Here is a 21,418-nt window from a genome sequence, read left to right as displayed (position 1 = left end):
GTTATGTTTCTCCTTGCAATTTTGTAAATCTTTTTGAATTTACACTTTTAATAATTGTATACAAGCAGCTTCTACCTCAAGAAATTCTGTATTTACCAGTAAGTCTGTATATGTCAGTCTGTGATATTATGAGCACTATAACTCCAATAATTACATCAGTGTTAATTATATTTCATGTAAGCATAATGTTTTGTCTTCTTCTCAAAAAACTATTGAGACAATTATTAATGGAAAAAAGAAGGAATCCATTTTGTAAAATATTTTTATAGAAAATAATTTCTGTTCATTTGTTGTTACAGGCCGTAGCCTATCAACTAGCAGGAGCTACAGCAATCTTCATCTGGTCTGTTTGCCTTAGTTTGATAATGTTTGGCACAATGCGTTGTGTTGGCATTTTCCGGGTTAGTCTTGAAGATGAGCTGCAAGGTAATTTTATATTAATACTAGCTTTTTACCCATATCTTCATCCACATACATGTATATCACACTCTTTGCACATATAAATCCTAACAACCTGTTTCTCTTCTTCCTGCCTCCATATAACTGGTCCTGCCTGCCCACACCTCCTCCCACTTCCACCTACCTACCTCCTCACACCATCTCTCCCTTCTGCCTCATATCCTCTCCCTCTTCATTTTCCACCTGCGCATTACCCTTCCCTATCTTTCACCTGCCTCCTATACCTCTCCCTTCTCCCCCTTCTCTCTGTCCATAAGCTTCTCCCCCTCTCTTTGTCCATCTTCGCCCCCCCCCCCCATCCATTCCCTTCTTTGTCTTCCTCTCTCTGCCTAACTCCTCCTCTCGTATTCTCTGGCCATCTGTTTATCCCTTCCCCTGTCCCTTTGTGCCTTTCCTTCTTCACTCACTTCTCTCTGACCATTCCCTCCCCCCTCCCCCTGCCAACCCATCGAACTGTCCATTTTTCACTCCCTTTTCTCTGTCCATCTGTTCCTTCTCTCTTTGTCCACCACCTCCAACATCTTTTTGTCCATTCCTCTGTCAATTGCCTCCTCCTCCCTCTATCTGTCCATCTCCTGCATCATCCCGTTTTGTTTCCATCCTAATGGGAGGATATAGTACTTATCCCCACAGTGCTTCTTTCCAAACAACAAGTAGTACTTGTACCAAGTTTGGCTGAAGTCGATACAGTGGTTTAGGAGGAGATGTGGCAAATTCATACCTAAGGAAATACATCCTAAGGAAATGTAATCCGAAAACAAAGGAAATAGGTTACAGTACACTTGTACGCCCACTGCTTGAATAATGCTCTGCAGTGTGGGATCTGTACCAGATAGGGTTGATAGAAGAGATAGAGAAGATCCAACGGAGAACAGCACGCTTTGTTACAGGATCTTTTAGTAATTGCGAAAGCATTACGGAGATGATAGATAAACTCCAGTGGAAGACTCTGCAGGAGCTCAGTAGCTCGGTACGTGCTCTTTTTGAAGTTTCGAGAACATACCTTCACTGAAGAGTCAAGCAGTATATTGCTCCCTCCTACGTATATCTCGCGAAGAGACCATGAGGATAAAATCAGAGAGATTAGAGACCACACAGAGGCATACCGACAATCCTTCTTTCCGCGAACAATACGAGAATGGAATAGAAGGGAGAACCGATAGAGGTACTCAAGGTACCCTCCACCGCACACCGTCAGGTGGTTTGCAGAGTATGGATGTAGATGTAGATACATACACACACACCCACATCAACTTTACACTTATATATACACACACACACACACACACACAACGCATTAGCTGAGTACCCAGCATTGCCTAGGTAATTATGTATTGGAGTCTTCTATTAGGAACAAAAAAAGATGAATTATTTCTCTCTCCTCTCTTCCATCTGCTTCATCACACCCTGTCCCTCTTCCAATTGCTGCCTTACACCATGCCTCCCTTTCACCTGTCTCTTCACAGCCTGTACCTCTGCCATCTGTCTCCTCACAAACCATCCCTTATCCATCTCTCTCATCACAATATGTCCCCCAGGCACCTGTCTCACCCATCTCCTTCCACTTCCTGCCTTCTCACATCAGTTCCTTTTCTACCTGCCCTCCACCACCCCTCTCCATCTTTCACATGCCTCCTACACCTTCCCCTCTTCCCCCTCCACATTATCCATCTAATTCTCCCCTATCCCTCTCTCTACATTCTCATTTCCCCCCTCTCTCTGTTAACCTACTTCTCCCCCTTCTCTCTGTCCATCTACTCTTCCCCTTTCTCTTTCCAACTCCTCTTCATCTCTTTGTCTTCCCATCTCCTCTTCCCCCTCCTCTTTTCATCTCCTCTTCCCCTCTCTATCTCTGTCTCCTCCCCGCTCTTTCTGTCCAACTCCTCCTCCCCCTCTCTCTGTCCATCTCCTCCTTCCCCTCTTTCCATCTGTCTCATTCTGTCACCTATATCTGTCCTTCTCCCCACCCCAACTCTCTCTCTCTGTCCATCTCCTCCCACCACACCTGTCCATTTCCTTCCCCCTCTCCTTTCTGTCCATCTTCTCCTTACCCCTCAATCCGTCCATCTTATTCTCCTACTTCTTCTGTCCTCTTCCCCTTTCTCTTTGTCCATCTCTTCCCCATTCTCTCTGTCCCTCTTCTAACCCCTTTCTCAGCCATCTGCACATATACTGCCTGTAGTGCTTTTGGATGCTACCTGCAAAACACCCTGGCTCTGGAGGCCGCCATGATGTCAAATGTTACCAACCCATTTCACTCACACTCCCGCCCCTATGGAAAGTAGATGGTTCTTACCCCCACAGTACTTCTTTCCAGAGGATAAATGGTATGCATACCAAGTTCGAGTGAAATTGATCAAAAAACACACACACAAATGTGTCAAATCTATTTATGAGTTAATTTTCTTAGAAGTTAAGGAGAGACAGTGGCAGTCTTGCACTGACATCTTTGTAAATCCATATCTCTGTCAACTTTTATTCAATCTCACTGAAATTTTGCCCACTTATGTATAGAGATCCAACATGCTATAAATAATTTTTAGAGAATTGTTAATAAAATTTTAATGCTATGAGAGAATTTTGAATTGTTAGTTACATTATCATTTTAAGGTACACTTTTTCATTATTTTCAGGCAAATTTGGCAAATTTTTTCTATGGTAAAGTAATCTACGCTAAAAATGTTCAATTAAGTGCAGTAACCTTTTGGTAAATTATTTATATTTTTCTGTGATTTTTTAATTTGAACATCTTTTACATAGAAATTTTCCACATATTAACAACCATAAAACTGTTTATAAAGTCTATATTAAAATTTTGTTCCACTCAAATAGTGCTTCCAAATAAAAGAATATGTGCACCAAATTCCACTGAAATATTTCCAATGGTTTCTGAAAGGAGAAAATCTTAAGTTCCAGAAAAATTGTTTTCAAGTTTGGATGAAATGTTTTAAAAATTTTTTAATCCTTTCTTAGCTAAAACTGTCCATATCCACATTTCAGTTCTTCCTCATCATACTCTGCAGGTATTTTAGCTCCTCTGCTCCTTTACCAAGCAATTTTTTCTATATTTTTTACTGAAGTCTCTGCCTTCATGATTCACTGCTTATCGATGATGTGCAGTATCAGCTCAGTGAAGACTCTAGGTGTAAAGCCCAACTTACTGAGGATGTAAAGGCATGCCACATTTCTGTCATTAAACACTGCTGCAGCTTCCAAAGCAGAAATCTTCACTATCAAATTGGAAACAAACACAATCTTTGGACATCTCTTCCAAATAAGAGCACTGAAATTTTCATTTGGGTTAAGTGTTTTGCCATGCAGACATTTTTCTAGCAGTTCTGGTGAAGCCAGTGCTCAAAAAGTTGGTTTAATTGCCATTGCAACTATTTTGGTTGGCAGGAGAGCCAACGCCGTGTTACTAGAAGGAGGCCAAAAGCCACGCGTTTTAGCTCACACAGGCTGGCGTGAGGTCTGGAACAGGACAAGGAAATTAGAATTTAGAAAAAAGGGCGTAGCTGGTGGAATACTTAACTTTAATCCATTAATGAAGAATGTCGGTCTTGACGGTACATGAATCAATATCAATAGTAACTGATAATGGCCCTTGCTAGGTCGTAGCAATTGACGTAGCTGAAGGCTATGCTAAACTATCGTCTCGGCAAATGAGAGCGTATTTTGTCAGTGAACCATCACTAGCAAAGTCGGTTGTACAACTGGGCGAGTGCTAGGAAGTCTCTCTAGACCTGCCGTGTGGCGGCGCTCGGTCTGCAATCACTGATAGTGGCGACACGCGGGTCCGCCGTATAGTAACGGACTGCGGCCGATTTAAAGGCTACCACCTAGCAAGTGTGGTGTCTGGTGGTGACACCACATTCCTCCCCCGCAAATCGGCATACGGTTGTGGCATAAGGCTTCCGCCCGCCGTGGGGAGGACCCCATGTTGACATATGCGACGAGGTGGGGAGCCTAACAACAGGCGAGGCTGTGCCACTCACACCCTGCCATTTGGACCGCGGGGAGCTAGGAAACGCCTGAAAACCTGCTCCAGGGTGCACGCCAACATGCGGTGTATGCGCCCACAGAGAGACAGGAGGGGCCGAAGGGTCGACCTCCATCGAGCCGGGGCACCCGACGGGTGAAGATGACATATGGTCCGGAGCGGGCAAGAGTTCCATGTCAGAGGACCACTGGTCCCGGGAAGCGATCGGCGGTGCATGACCCAGGGAGGTGCCCGGCGGCTGCAGCGAAGCGTCCACTGCGGGCGTCGCCAGCGGGAGAACAGGCGGCGGCGGTGGTGGTGGTGGCGGCGCGCCGCCATGGGGCAAAATGGAAGGCATCGTCGGTAACACCTGAGGCTGAGGCGAGCCAGTAGATGGGTCCCCAGGGCACTGACCGGACGGCACCGTCGCTGGAAGCAGACGGCGAGCGGCAGATCCCATGCGATGACAGAAGCGCAGTTGGTTGAGATGCCGGCGCACCTCACCAGAGGCCCCCAAAACCAGATACATAGCACGTCCGAGGCAGCGAAGAATGCGCCCTTCGAGCCAATGCCGTGAACCTCGGTAGTGACGATAGTAGACAACGTCGCCTGGAGCAAAAGCAGGTGTCCGCCACTGCACAGGAACCTGATGCGGCGGATGTAGCAAAGACATTAATGGTCAATGAGGGTGACCGTGGAGCAACTCAGCCGGCGAGCGACCATCTCGGGGCTGAGAGCGATACGAGGACAAAAAGAGCAATAACGCGTCCTCCCGAGAATGCGACTCTTTTAACTTCAACATCTGTGACTTGAAAGTCCGGACCAATCGTTCAGCGGCACCGTTAGACTGTGGCGAAAATGGCGTGGACGTCAGATGTTGAATACCATTGGCCTTGCAGAATAACTGAAATTCTGCGGACATGAATTGTGGGCCATTGTCGGAAACAATAGTCTGTGGAAGACCTTCAATGCAAAAGATAGCAGACAACGATTGGATGGTGGCAGATGACGTCGTGGAAGAAATCCGGCAACAAAAGGAAAATTACTGAATGAATCTACCACAACCAACCATCGAGCATTCCAGAATGGACCAGCAAAATCGATGTGTACGCGTTGCCAAGGGGAAGTGGTATTTGGCCATGCAAAGAATTTCCGCGGTGGGGCTGACTGTTGTTCGGCACATGCCATGCAAGAAGAGCATATATTCGTAATCGCGGCATCGATTCCGAACCAAGTACAGTGCTGACAAGCAAGTTGTTTCGTTCTCACTATACCCCAATGTCCTTGGTGGAGAAGCTGTAAGACAGAGGACTGTAATGAACGTGGGACCACGACCCTGGACTGATCATTATCAGAACGCAACAGCAAAACACCACATCGAACAAAAAGTCTCTCCTTGTGAGCAAGAAATCTGTGAACCAACGGGTCCCCGATCCATGACTTTGACAAGGGCCATTGCATAGCAACAAAATGCAGAATGGTAGCAAGGGCAGGGTCGGCAGCTGTGGCAGTAGTTACACGACGAAAATCAATCGGAAACGATTCGACCATGTCATCGGTTTCCGTATCAATGAACATGCAAGCAAGTTCGGAGGAATCGAATGCTCTATCCTCAGCAAAAGGCAAACGGGACAACGCATCGGCGTTTCCGTGCTTAGCAGTGGACCGATACAAGATATCGTAGTGGTACTGCGAGAGGAAAATAGACCAGTGAATGAAATTCTGCATTGTACGTGGAGGTACAGGCTTGTTCAGATGAAAAAGCGATGTCAAAGGTTTGTGGTCTGTGATGATGGTAAAGTGACGACCATACAAGAAATCATGAAACTTTGTAACACCAAATACGAGAGCCAATGCTTCTTTCTCGATCTGTGAATAATTTCTTTGCGCAGACGAGAGCAATTTGGATGCAAAGGCAATAGGGTGATCGTGCGATCCATCTTTGTGCGCAAGCACAGCACCGATCCCGAAATCCGATGTATCCACCATCAACAAAAGGGGCTTCTTGGGATCGAATGGCGTAAGGCAAGTATTGGAAAGCAACGCTGATTTCAACTGGCGAAAGGCGCATTCGCATTCCGTCGTCCAGACGAACGGAACACCTTTATGGTGTAAGCGATGAAGCGGAGCTGAAATGGAAGAGGCGTGTGGTATAGCGAGCAAAAAACACACATTTGTCCTTCCGCAAGCGAAGACCATTTTGTCGCAAGACCTGAAATAATGTTCTGAGATTGGCCAAATGTTCTTCTTCCGTCTTTCCGGAGATCACAATATCGTCCAGATAAGTCGCTGCAGTAGGGACTGACACACAAACAGTTGGTAGATATTGCTAAAACAATGCAGGGGTGGATGCACACCCGAATGGCAGTCGTTTGAATCGATACAAACCAAGATGCGTGTTAACCACCAAAACGCGCTGGGAGTCTTCGTCCACCGGTATTTGCAAGTACGCATCTGCTAGGTCCAACTTCGAAAAATATTTATCTGGGCACAGTTTGTCAAAAAGATCTTCCGGGCAGGGAAAAGGAAAAGTTGCAATCACTAGTTGTGGATTCACCGTTGCCTTGAAGTCCACACAATCTCAATTTTCCGGAAGGTTTTGGCAAAATTACGAAGGGTGATGCCCAGAGAGAAGCCTGCACACATTCAATTACACCTTGTGATTCCAAATCGTGTAATGTTTTTGCGACCTCATCACGCAATGCGTGGGGAACATTGCGCGCTCTGAAAAATTTCGGTTGCGCATTATTTTCAGTTCCAAATGTGCTTTATAGTTCTTAGTGCAACCAAGGCCCGGTGCAAAAATGTCTGCAAATTCTTCACATAGACGAGAAACACTGTCTGAAGGCACAGTCTGGTTCACTGATAGGACCTGATTTACGATAGACAAGTTAAACAACTGAATAAATCGAAACCAAACAAGTTCACTGCAGAAGAAGAAAGAAGGATGTAAAATGACACAAGTTTTGTTTGTTCTTTGTATGTTGCAAGAAGGCTGCACTGTCCTAATACAGGGATATCTTCCCCTGAACAGCTTGTTAACTTAACATTTGCGGCACGCAACGGACGTGTGCCCAGCTGTTTGTACGTGTCTTGATTGATCAGTGAAACTGCAGCTCTGGTATCGAGCTGGAATGGTATCACTTTGCCGCTAATGTCCAAGTCTACAAAAAGTTTATTGTCCTGTTGACGACAAGAGCGACTGTCTCATGCAACGTGAACTGACACTGGTACAAAATTGCTTGCGACTTGACGGGATTTCCGGCGATGTCGACGCACACTATTTGTGGGATGAACACAGTCACTGTTAGAGAGAGTGGCACTGAGCGGAGTGGAATGAACTACATGAATTTCCATGGGTGAAGTTTCACGAGCCTGAGTATCCTTGGTTCGAATTAGTTGTGAAGCAAAGGGCCTGGAATGGTTGTGAGTGTCTGATCTGAGCTTTTTCTGCCAAACACTCTGAACATGTCCTTTTTTATTACAGAAAAAGCAAATAGCCTGGCGTGACGGGCAATTCTCACGCGAATGTCTAGTAGCACACCGCGGGCATGATTTTAGCACTGCATTTGCTTGCCTGCGCAGCACACGTGGCTGAGAGCCTGGCGGCAGTGGCGCGGCCAGGCGCAAGGGCTTTTTACTGCTACGTGCAGCTCGCCCGGCGGGCCGGTTAACCTGACACACGGCTGGTGAAGTTTCAAATTATTCCTGAGCAAAGTCAAGTGTGTCCTGCCGATCCAATATGTCCATCACTTGTGGAAGGGAGGGATTGACTAGTTTCAAAATCTGTTCCCTTATACGAACATCAGAAACGTTCTGTGCAATTGCATCACGTACCATAGTATCTGAATAAGGGAGTCCACATTGACACTCAAAAGCACAATCCCTAGTAAGACCTTGCAAGGTTGCAACCCAGTCCCAATTAGTCTGACCTGCCGTACGTTTTTTACGAAAGAAGGTATACCTTTTCGCAACTACATTGACTGATTCTTTGAAATATGCATCTAATGCAGACAAAATTTCATCATAGGACAGAGTTGCTACGTCGCGGTGGGGAAATAATTTGACTATCACACAGTACGTGGTCACCCCTACTGAGGACAACAAAAAAGGCTGCCGCTCGTTACCTTGAATTCTGTAGGTGGCGAGATGGAATCGAAATTGGCGTGACCACTCATCCAGCTTTCCAGTGCAGCATCAAATGTCAAAAAGTTGGTGCAACAGTGTGTTATGGCTGCATTAGCGGTGGAGCGGCGGCTGCCGCATCGTTTTGCATTGCCCATTGACCCTGGACGAGCTGTCCTAGGGCATCCAGTAAGGCCTGCGTCTGCTGATTCTGTAAGCGATAAAATTCGGACAGTACATCTGGAGATTGTGGCGAAGCCATTACACAACAGGGCAATATCAATAAGAACGCGGTTTTGCCTCGGTGCCAATTTTTTGGGTTGGCAGGAGAGCCAACGCCGTGTTACTAGAAGGAGGCCAAAAGGCACGCGTTTTAGCTCACACAGGCTGGCGTGAGGTCTGGAACAGGACAAGGAAATTAGAATTTAGAAAAAAGGACGTAGCTGGTGGAACACTTAACTTTAATCCATTAATGAAGAACGTCGGTCTTGATGGTACATGAATCAATATCAATAGTAACTGATAATGGCACCTTGCTAGGTCGTAGCAATTGTCGTAGCTGAAGGCTATGCTAAACTATTGTCTCGGCAAATGAGAGCATATTTTGTCAGTGAACCATCGCTAGCAAAGTCGGTTGTACAACTGGGCGAGTGCTAGGAAGTCTCTCTAGACCTGCCGTGTGGCGGCGCTCGGTCTGCAATCACTGATAGTGGCGACATGCGGGTCCGATGTATACTAACGGACCGCGGCCGATTTAAAGGCTACCACCTAGCAAGTGTGGTGTCTGGCGGTGACACCACAGCAACCTCGTAAGGAACACTATTTTTATAGTTATAAGATTCCCCACTTTCCTTGCTGTTCAGAAATTTGCACCATTCATTAGAATATAGGCAATGTTGAGGTGTGGCATCTGTCAACAAGTAATGAAACCAAATGGCCTGTACTGCCTTCCTCATACTATCCAAATCTGTGAGGTTACTTCTAATTGTAGCACCATAATAGACTTGCGGACTGTCAATTCTCTTCTGTGTTAGGCTGTTTTTACCTCCCAGTGGCTTCCCATCATCTAGTAGCTTGTCTTTATTGTCTGCAAAAAGTCTTCTGAGTCATCCGTGCATCCTCTTCTGAATATGGTCTGAGCACTCCAGTTTTTCAATAGTGCAGTCTTTTCCATAGGGCTGACTTACAACTACATTCTTGAAAGCACTAGAGTCTCCATCTCCTAAATACTGTGTGTATCTTACCACACACTTTCGCAAAGACCTGTGAAAAATGAGGATCTTCCATCCCACCATTGGAGACTTGAGCCTACATAATTCCTGCTACAAACAGCTTTGTGTGTTTCTTGCCATTCTCTTTCTTTACCTGCATCATTATATTTCTTGTGCAAGGAACATGTAGAACATTATTTAGACATCACCTTTAAGTCTACTACTTTTCCAGTGTCGTCACTAATAATTGAAATTCCATGCAGTGAAATATGCCTCTCTTCATCTAGGAACTGTCACAGGAATCTGCTTTATCTTTGATATTAGTTGCATCACAATTTTCTTGACTTGCCCCTGGAGTGCCACGTTCATGCTCTCTTCACTTACTTCTGCAACTGCATTGAAGAGAGTAGTGTTCATTTGCAGGAAATTTTTGTGGAGAACCAGGCATGCTCATTTACCATATAAAAGGTTCACACCATCTCTTCCAATCGCTATACATCTTAATCTGTAAGCAAATCTCACTTTGGCTTCATACATTCTATTACTGGCCTTTGATATCTTGAATGGTGTGCCAGCATCAAAGTTTTGACACAAAATGTCCAATGTGCAAACCAGATCTTCTCTCTTTTCATCATCCATCAAATACAGATTTCCTCCAAAGAAAGGGCACTTGCAGGCTTTTCTAAGTGCCTTTGCCACCAATTCCAGATCCAAAATTCTGATATCTGTATTTCTGTCATGATTTGTTTCTTCTGACATGATACCTTTCCCAATTCTTAGTTTAGATGCACTTGGAGACAAGCTAATGTTTGCATCTGCAGGCCCAAGCCTAACTTCAACATCAGTTTTTCGCTGTATATTGAAAAATGGGACTTACTATATTTTTAAATACTCTACCAGGTCTAGGCATTGATCCAACTTCACACATATTCCACTATACAGCACAAAACTTGTTTCCAAAGTTCCTCAGCCTTCTATACCACACTGCTTGGACCACGAAATGGCTACACAGCCTTCTATACAACCCTGCTGTGTTGTATACAAAAAATTACAGCCTTTTAAAGCCATATTTTCCAGGTTCACAGTCAAAATTGGGCAAGAAAATTTTTCCTCCACAGAGTACCTTGAAAAGTGGGCATGGCGCATTACACTGCTTACAGTTTTAATATTTTTATACCATTTGCAGTTTGAATTGCTAAGAAAGATTTGGGATAATAATGTCAATTATATTTACTTTCAAATAAGCAAATAAAAAAATGTGATTTTTTTCATGGTTTTTGCCACTGTATCCCCTTAAAAAAGAAGTGTGGTGTGTGAGGTCCCTTGGATGTCTGTACATGGATTCTTATTGTTGCAGTATGTGCATTTTTGCTACATCTTCCTCATCACCACTGCTGTTGACAATTAATTCACACACATTCACACTTCATAACATGCCCTGTGTATTTATCTGCTATTTATTTCGCTTTTTCATCTTTCATTTAAGTTTTACAGGTTCTCACATCTTTTATTTCCTTAGTTGCATCTTCACTAATTGCTTCTTCTTTTGGGTCTGTGCTTCCCTCAGCTCTGATTTGTTAACCATTATGCCTGCAATTTCTGATGTTTCATGATACAAATCTCCTCTGTTAGTATCACCTCATCTTGATCAGGAGTCCCAGATGATTTCTGTAATTTATTACTGACACTTCTTATTCCATTCAAACCATTCCTCTCTTTTGCCAGATGAAGAAACCTCTGGTTCTCAATGGTACCATTTCTCATGAATGTGTGTTGTTGCCTGTACTGTAGGTGTGACAGTTTTTTCCATAAATATTTCAGTATAACATTTTCCATTAATCTCTATTTCTAATTAAGATTCCAGCTCAATAGTATTCTTTACTTCACAAGTACATTGAACATGAGGTATGTTTATCAATTTTAAACAGTTTTTTGCTAGTGGTTTAGTTTGAACCACAGACATTGAACTCAGAATAAATTGGCTCTTTATTTCACTTACCATTACAGTTGATCAATTCTTCCAGAATGAGATTTTCACTCTACAGCGGAGTGTGCGCTGATATGAAACTTCCTCGCAGATTAAAACTGTGTGCCAGACCAAGACTCAAACTCGGGACCTTTGCCTTGGAAGGTAGGAGACGAGGTACTGGCAGAAGTGAAGTTGTGAGGACAGGGCATGAGTCATGCTTGGGTAGCTCAGTTGGTAGAGCACTTGCCCGCAAAAGGCAAAGGTCCAGCACACAGTTTTAATCTGCCAGGAAGTTTCTTGATCAATTCTTTATTGCAGTGAAAAAATTTTGCACAAAAACTGAGAGTGAAAGTACCTAAGTGCAAACATAAACTCATATAATAACTAGGGAGTGATGAAAGATAGCTAAAATTCAAGAGAATAAATGAGAATAAGTATCCCATGAAGTGTAATAGTTGAAATTAAAGCAGAGTGTGACATGGAAATTCCTCAAGACAGAGATAAACAGCAAGGAGTAGTTCAGCAGAAGAAGAGCATTAAACTTAAACTCATTACATGAGAACATCAAGTTTATAATGGAGACTGAGAAAGTTGAGACCTCACTCTTTACAAATGTGTTAGTACACTGTAAGAATGATGAGTCATTGGGACATTCTGTGTACAGAAAACCCATGCACACCAATCTATATCTCCAGGCATCTAGCTGCTATCACTCCCAACAAACCACTGGTGTTCTTAGTGCCTTAATACATTGGGTGCAAGTAATATCAGATGATGATGACCTTCACACAGAATTGGACATTGGAGTATGTTTTTAAAGAGAAGGCTAAACTTCATGCCAAATAAGGAAGGCCATGCACAGCTATAATAACAAGAAGCAATGCACCAATGACACTGATGACAACTATAAATCAACTGCATACCTTCCATATGCAGGGACGTGTCTTCTAAAATAGGCAAATTACTTAGGAAAAATAAAATCAAGATTATCTTCTGTCAGCAAAGAGCTTGGTCCTGTTTGGATCCATTAAAGATGACTTACTACTGGAAAAAGCATGCATTTACAAAATTCCCTGTGAGTGTGGTGCTGCATATATAGGGCAGAAGACATGAAGTGTCTAGGAGCATTGTACACAACATGAAAGATACACCCACTTTCAGCAACAGTTAATATCAGCAGTAGCAAACACTATAATTTCATGGGACACTCAATGGAATATAATAGAACAAAAAATACATCTAGTTTCCAGTTTTTGGGATTCAGTAACGAAAGAATCGATGGAAATAGAACAAATCTTATAAATCACAACAGCTTTCATCTGGACAAAAATTGGAAACCCAAAATTAAAATTACCCAGTCACTGTAGAATCGATGGGGTCATTTGATAATCAATGATTAGATCATCTCTCACTTCCACCACCAAGGGCAGCACAAACAACTCAGCCGTCCCGCACATGTCATCACCAGATGTGCACACCAAAAGGTGCCAGCACATTTTGCATGCATGAGATTCAGCATAAATACCATAACTGCACCTGGGCTCTTCAGTAGTTGTCTACTCAACTGAAGATGGTTGGACATCTCTGGGCCAAAATATCAACGCAAAATGTTGATAGGGTCCAGCTGCACACAGAAAATTATTAGAAGTCCTTGACATTGTCAATATTCTACACTCATTCCAACACTCCTCCTTACGTTTATATCACAATCAACTTATATTAAGAAAGCTTAATAATGAAATTAAACATTCCTCAAAATTTTCCAAATTTATCTTAGCCAAGGATTTGATAAAAGTGTCAGCTACATTTTTTCCTGGACATACTTTACAAAAGTCTGTAATTCCATTCATATGACATTCATTGACAAAATGGTAGTGTACTTCAGTCCACTTCAAATTTTTAGTAAAGGTACCTTACCTGACAATATTGACTGCCCCGGAGTTGTCTTAATACACTTTAAAAGGCTCATCAGACTTTGCATCAAAAATATGTAAAATATCTAGAATTAACTTAGTTTCAATGGCAGCAACTAACAATGCTGCATACTCAGCACAGGCAGAATATTTTGTAACTCTTCCTTGTTTCTTAGATTTCTAAAATATGTTTCCAAACAATCTACTTATATAACCTGATGTAGACATGGTTTACACAATCACGTGCCGAGTCCACAGCTGCAAAACAATCTACAAATCAATATTGTCAGTACCTCCATACATTGTCTTCAAGGCTTTTGTTAGATGCAAATATTTCAGTACTTGGAAAGCATGCTTAAAGTCAAGGTCACTGTAACAATTTTTTAATCTACTCAAATAGTTTACACTATGACTTATATCTGACCATATTGTCAAGCTAATGTATAAGGGGAAAAACCTATCCTGTTTTGGTACCTAATATGATGACTTGCATCAAGTGCAGAGTCTAATTTAAAATTAACTTTCACTGGTGTTACTGTCAATGTTCAGTTTGCTATTTCTTAGCTAGAGTCTTTGTATACTTATAATATGTATGAGAGCAAAATTTTTAGTGTTGAAGAAATATCACCAATGATTACTTTTGTGAAAGCCCCAGACAACTAATTTTGTTTTACATGTGTTGTCTGAGTTTCTTGTGAAAATCCACATTCACTGGTTTAATTATTAGTTTCCTACTCTTATTTTTATTTAAACTCTCAATTTTCTTATCCACTGCTTGTTTTCAAAATTCTGACTCATGTTATGTCATTTATATAAACTACTGCAGTGTTGATAGTCCACAATGCTTTGAAAGGCAATGAATAGTAATAACATTAAAACTATAAGGCATTTTATGGTCTCTAGTTGATTTTCTCAACTCACATTCTTGATTATTCTTATGATTACTTGGAGCAGTTCCTTTAATGCCTGTGTCTTCCATTTGTTCATTTGCAGATTCATTTTCTATGCTTTTATATTCAGAAGCACTAAAAGTTCACACCCTGAACAAGAGTTCTTTAGATCAATACACCTGACATCCTCTTCCACAATGTCATCACATCTGGCAATGATAATTTTATTGTTAATCAAAACAATCTCACTTTTGATTCCTCGGTTGTTCTGGTACATGCACAAAACACCCACTTACATGCAATTTTAAATGTTCAACATCAGGTTTCTTCCTAAACAATATTCCTTAAAGAGAATTCCTTTCAATAGTATTAGCTAAAATTCTGTTTTTAAGGTATGCAGCTGCACAAACAACTTGGGGCCAAAATCTCCTGTCTATTCTCCCTTCAGCTAACAGGCATCATGACATAGCCACATTTTATCTGTTATATCTTTCAGCCCACCACTTAATTCTTGCACATAGGAAGGACATATATTTGAAATGATTCCCTTCTGTTTTATAAATTTATAAACAATTTAATTTAAATATTTTTTTCTTTTTATCACAGCTTAATAGTTTTACCAGTTAAAATTTCAGTTTCATGAACAAATTCCACGAAACAATCATAAAATGGGTTTTTAGATTTAATAGTGTAGACTCCAGTGCTTTACTATAATCATCAATAAAATATTAAAATATGTCCCCATACAAACAGTGAGTTGAGTGAGGCCAATTTAAATCAGTATGAACAATCTCTAATGTTTCCTTTGCTTTGTTTCTGTTGATTTCAAAAGGCAAACAGCACATTTTATTTTCAATACAAATTCTGATACAAAATTTGTTACCGAGCGAGGTGGCGCAGTGGTTAGCACACTGGACTCGCATTCGGGAGGACGACGGTTCAATCCCGTCTCCGGCCATCCTGATTTAGGTTTTCCATGATTTCCCTAAAACGTTTCAGGCGAATGCCGAGATGGTTCCTTTGAAAGGGCACGGCCGATTTCCTTCCCAATCCTTCCCTAACCCGAGCTTGCGCTCCGTCTCTAATGACCTCGTTGTCGACGGGACGTTAAACACTAACCACCACCACCACAAAATTTGTTGGTAATTCATCTCCTAACATGTTTACATATGAATCTCTCTTTCTTGTAAGTTCTACCTGTCATTTCTATCACTTTTGCGCCTGCTAATTTTAATTTGTTTATTTTCTTTTTTCCAAAAATACTGAAGAATGATGCCATGTCACTGTAGTCCTTCAACCTCATGTTGTGCAACTTCTTTCCACAAACATTTTGCAGCGTTCTTGATTCCTTGGTGTATAATTTATCAAACTTTTTCATTGTCTCACAGTTTCCTTATCTCTCACAAATTCCAGTAGTTTGTACAAAATCACTCTATATACGTAGTTCATTGTTGTCAGATTTTGTTTGTCCCAGGTATCTGCATCATCCAAATTCATTTTTGCTCTTGAAGGCACTGTACAGGGTTATTACAAATGATTGAAGCGATTTCACAGCTCTACAATAACTTTATTATTTGAGATATTTTCACATACACATACACATACAAAAACTCAAAAAGTTTTTTTAGGCATTCACAAATGTTCGATATGTGCCCCTTTAGTGATTCAGCAGACATCAACCGATAATCAAGTTCCTCCCACACTCGGCGCAGCATTTCCCCATCAATGAGTTCGAAACGGTAAGGCTTCTGCTTTAGCCTTTTCCGTAAGATTTTCCAAACCGTCGGCTGTGGTACGCTTAGCTCCCTGCTTGCTTTATTCGTCGACTTCCGTGGGCTATGCGTGAAACTTGCCCGCACGCGTTCAACCGTTTCTTCGCTCACTGCAGGCCGACCTGTTGATTTCCCCTTACAGAGGCATCCAGAAGCTTTAAACTGCGCATACCATCGCCGAATGGAGTTAGCAGTTGGTGGATCTTTGTTGAACTTCGTCCTGAGGTGTTGTTGCACTGTTATGACTGACTGAAGTGAGTGCATTTCAAGCACGACATACACTTTCTCGTCTCCTGTCACCATTTTGTCTCACTGCGCTCTCGAGCGCTCTGGCGGCAGAAACCTGAAGTGCGGCTTCAGCCGAACAAAACTTTATGAGTTTTTCTACGTATCTGAAGTGTGTCGTGACCATATGTCAGTGAATGGAGCTACAGTGAATTTATGAAATCGCTTCAATCATTTGTAATAGCCCTGTATAATATTTCTTCATTTTCAGATGCATTTCCATTCACATTCTTCAGTTCCTGTAGTCATCTCCATCAAACACTGGTGTCTTACGTCAGATCATGTCCAGTTTCACAAATCACTACTTAATGCAATAACACGCTTCTTTTCACTTAACACTGCAGACTGCCACCATGTTAAGACTATTTATTAACAAAAAGGTAAATACATTAATCTTTATACAGGAACAAGGAATGAAAGCAACTGACTCTGTTTGCAGTCCATACATATAGTCTCAACGAGCAGCACAAAAATGTGTAAATTCAGAACACTCATTATTAAAAATGTTGTTGATATTGTCAGTACAAATGTACTTCATTCCAACATTGATCCTTCAGATCAAGAGTGCACACAGATACAGCAAAATTCTCAGCCTTATTTATGTGTCTATTGTTAACCCAGTGCTTCCACTATTTATTGAATTGTTATCTTTAATCCTAAATTATTTTACATTTCATGAAGAAGGAAGTAATTAAAACAGGATAGGTGGGAAGTAATTAAAACAGGATAGGACACCATTGGTGAACTGAAATCAAAAACATTGTAGTCAGCAGTGTACACTGTTTAGTGGTAAGATTAACATGATGGATGGTTTGTGGGATTAAAGGGACCAGACTGCTACGGTCATTGGTCCCAATTAACATGAAATGTAAACAGGCTTAATCAGAATGGATGGGATGAACATACAAGGTGCTACCCAAATATTTGAGAATTTCGTTGTAAAAATCAGAAAACTATATTTACACCTAATGTCCTCCATTAACTTCAAAGTAGATCCCTTGGGTATGTGTGCAATGATCCCAGCGTTGTTCCCATGTTTGGAAGCAGTCATGGAAGACTGCATGGTGAAGACTGTTCAGGACCCACTGGGATTCCACTTTGATGTCTTCAGTTTAGTCAAAAGGTTACCCTTTTTATGCGATTTTCATCTTCAGGAACAGGTAGAGGTTGCACAGGTCTAGCTTTGGCAAGAACGGAGGGTTGGGGGTCCATTTCCATGTTGTTTTAGGCCAGGAATTCCTTCCCAATGAGCAAGGTGCATGCAAGTGCATTGTCATGGTGTACCAACCAGTCTTTCTTTTTCCACAGCTCTCGCCATTTGCGCCAAATATTTTCCCTCAAAACCTCACGGTATAACTGCCTGTTGAAAAACTGACTGGGTGGAACAAACTCCTTGTGCATTATTTCCCGAATGTCGAAAAAATGATCAGCATTGACTTCATGTTGCTGTGAACTAGTCAAGAGTCTTGGAGATGTTGGGGTTTTCTATTGTGATGACTGCTGCCTCGTTTCAAGGTCATAACTGTAGAGCCAATATTCATCACCTGTTATGACTCTGGATAATAATTTTGGACACTCTCAAACTCTTTGTGGCAGCTCAGCGCACATCTGAATCCTGATGTTTCATTGATCAATGCTGGGAAGACGAGGGACAAACTTCACTGCAATTCATCTCATGTTCAGTTCATTGGCTGGAATTCATTGACATGTATCATACGACAGCCCAAGTCTGTTACAAACATTGTGAATTGTCTGCCTTCAGTATTCGTGAATCACGTTACATAATTTCATGATCATTTCCTGTCTTGAGCATGCTGATGGTTGACCAGAATATTTGTCATCTTCCATAGATTCTTGACCTCCCTTGAAGTGCTTTAATCACTAAAATTTTCTTACTTGACTCAGTGCGCTCTTACCAAATGCCTCTTTCAGCATGTGGTGGGTTTCAGCTGCAGTTTTCTTCAACTTGAAACAAAATTTGATGCAAATCTGTTGCTCCTTCATGTTTTCCATTTCACAATTCACAGAAGCACTGAAACACATGCTGACAAGCACCACTACAACTCAAAATTGCATGTGCCAAAGATGATACAACTTCATGCCTCAGTAGCTGAGATGTGTACCTCAAGACATCTAGTGGCAGAATGTTGTACTGTTACTGGTTTGACCAATACAATGAAATTCTGAAGTATTTTGGGCAGAACCTCATGTAAAGATAATGAGAAAGAGATGACCATATGGAAAAGTTATGCAGCATATGGGAAGTAGAAACAAAACTTCAGAGCAATAGAAAGTGAAATTGTTTACATGTAAGGTACCGAGGGTTCCTTATTAAGTGCAAGAAAAGGGTACATAGGTAGCAGAAGTACTTTAAAGGTGTGTAGAATGAAGAAGAACAGTCCCAAAATCTGACAAAAGAAAGAGGAAATTGTTTTGGAGTAAATAGTGGATTTATTGATTGGCAGAGCAGTGAATGATATAAGATTTGAAAGGTCAATAACAGTCTGTGATATAGTGTCGAAGTTACTGAACATCAGGTTTTTTAAAGTTTTATCATCACATCACCAAAGAAAGCCTGAGTGGATAAAGATGAAAAAGTTCACATGGTTAGTCTGTCATGCCATACATGTAAACTGCTAGCTAGAATCGTGTATAGAAGGGTGGGAGGAAAATTGAAGAGATCCTAGGTGAATGCAAGCTTGATTTTAGAAAATGAAAAGATCCCAGAGAATCAGTCATCATTTTACATTTTGTAACAAACCAAGAAGAAAATTAACATGTACATGCCAGTCATAATATGACACCAGTATTTAGTTCTTTCTGTTACATAGTAATCTATCTACATTTCTTCAATTTATATACTATGTAAAAAACTAAATTGCTTGAAATAAAAAGTCTTGTGTATGGGAATACTAAGAGAAACAAATGAACATATTTATTAGCTTCACTATTCTCTCAATTGAAGCAGAAAAACTGTTCATTTAGTTGTGTAACATGTGACTCAGCACTATAAATTACTCTGTATGGCTGGGACATTACCAGCGAAGAGTTGAGAGAGAATAACTGAGTGTCCCTCATTCCAGGTCTAGATGTGGCACTTCATGCTGAGGCTGGATATCCTCCAGAAGCATGGAGCATACAGCCTGCTGGAGCCATACTGCCATTTAAAGCTGAGAAAACAGGTTTGTGCCGCTGACTGGAAACAGTATAGTAACTTAAGTTAGTCGTTTTAATCTTTATACTCTTTAGCATAAACACATGGTAATTTTTCAGTATAAGTTAAAAACAGGAACTGAATATTTATCTATGAAAAAAATGCTTCAGAAATAGCAGAGAGAAAAGATGTCAACACCAGAAGGTCTTGATTATCTGGATTACTGCAGACCCAACACTATATGGATAACTGAAAAATGCATATAATACAAAGTACATATATTGTTATCGGAAACTGCTATTCATTGTATGTGAAAAACATGCTACATGTCACACTTGAAAGCCCATTGCACTACTGCATTGCTTGCTGAAAATGGACAACTTATTTACAAAACTGCACTTTTAACAACACACTGTATTTCATATCAAACAATGGACACTCCAAATACAAATATCAACAATGTAGGAAAAGATGCCATTCTGACCCAAGCAGGTAGAGTCAGCACTCATATGTGCATGAGGTGCGTTTTCTCATCAGTATGAATGGTGTGTGTATGTTGCTCTTTAGCTAAAGAAGGCTGTGGCTAAAAGCTCTGTGTAAGTGTCTTTTAATTGTGCCAGTCTGCAACTTAATATGTCAACTTCACAGTAAGTAGCAATCTATTTTATCCTATATTGTTGCATTTCATATCACCTGCTTTCTGTTCACTTTTGGAAAAGGATCATCTAATTTTTTTACTGTTTCTGATTTCATTCACGTTTTCCCCAACAGTGGTTCTCATTTTCCAGAGAGCTAAAAATTCACTATAGTGCAACAAATTTTGTCCTGCTGATAACAGTTTGGACTGTGAAGATCATGCCATATTTTGATCATCATGATAAGCAATCAATGAAGTGTCCCACAATGCAAAGCTTGGAAAATTATTCAGGGAAGAATGATGTTCACACATGCATCATCCCTCATTTGGTCACATAATGTATACCTAAGTTTGCATCTGAATGCTTCTGGTAAGATGCTACTTGCATAGATAATTGCCAGAGGCATCCACTGTAACCAAAGCAGTATCTGTCCAGTCCCAGTGAATTCCAGTGTGCTCACTGGCCTTTTCTTAGGGCAAATTCAACTGTAAGACTGAGCTGCAGAGTAAATATAGTTATAGTTGAAATAACTACAGCACTGACATGCACAAAAAACACAATACCCAGTAAATGATGTGTACTCATTGTGTAATTATCTATTTAATCAAAGTGAGGCACTTCAGCCAGTTTTTTTGAGACAGAGTAGGCTATTGGCATTGCTATGTGTGCAAAGAATGAAATGTTGGTTGCTTAGTGCATTAGCCTTAAATTGTTTTTTCCTATGCAATCTGGAAAACACGTCACTGAATGTGGGCGAATAATGTTTTCCCACTCTTGTAGTGCTTATTATTGAAACCTGAATTGTTCCCCTTTCAACCACAAATGTTTGTATGCTCTTTCTGTGATTGCCATGATCAGCTTTCTGGAGTAAACATACTGTTAAGCCCTGAACAAGATTCGAAAGCTGTTGCTTTGGTGGAAGATGGGTGTAGTATGCATTACATTGCAGTCATGTTGAGGACTACACCTTCCATAATTACCAGAAACTTATGAAGGTACAGGGAAACTGGAGCCTTTGCAAGG

General features: G+C 41.3%; 1 protein-coding gene across 1 annotated transcript in view; it reads left to right on the top strand.

Annotated features, from left to right (window-relative positions):
* The window catches only part of LOC124620497 (putative ammonium transporter 1), a 324,909-nt gene that overhangs the window by 272,622 nt on the left and 30,869 nt on the right, over positions 1-21,418 (top strand). The window contains exons 9-10 of the mRNA XM_047147073.1: positions 300-426; positions 19,687-19,785. Of these exons, the coding sequence (XP_047003029.1) occupies positions 300-426; positions 19,687-19,785 (226 nt within the window). The remainder of the gene's footprint in view (positions 1-299; positions 427-19,686; positions 19,786-21,418) is intronic.

Source organism: Schistocerca americana, chromosome 1 (genome assembly GCF_021461395.2).
Source record: "Schistocerca americana isolate TAMUIC-IGC-003095 chromosome 1, iqSchAmer2.1, whole genome shotgun sequence".
Lineage (NCBI taxonomy): Eukaryota > Metazoa > Arthropoda > Insecta > Orthoptera > Acrididae > Schistocerca > Schistocerca americana.
Note: the sequence above shows the minus strand (reverse complement) of the source record. Positions and strands in the feature narration are given on the sequence as shown.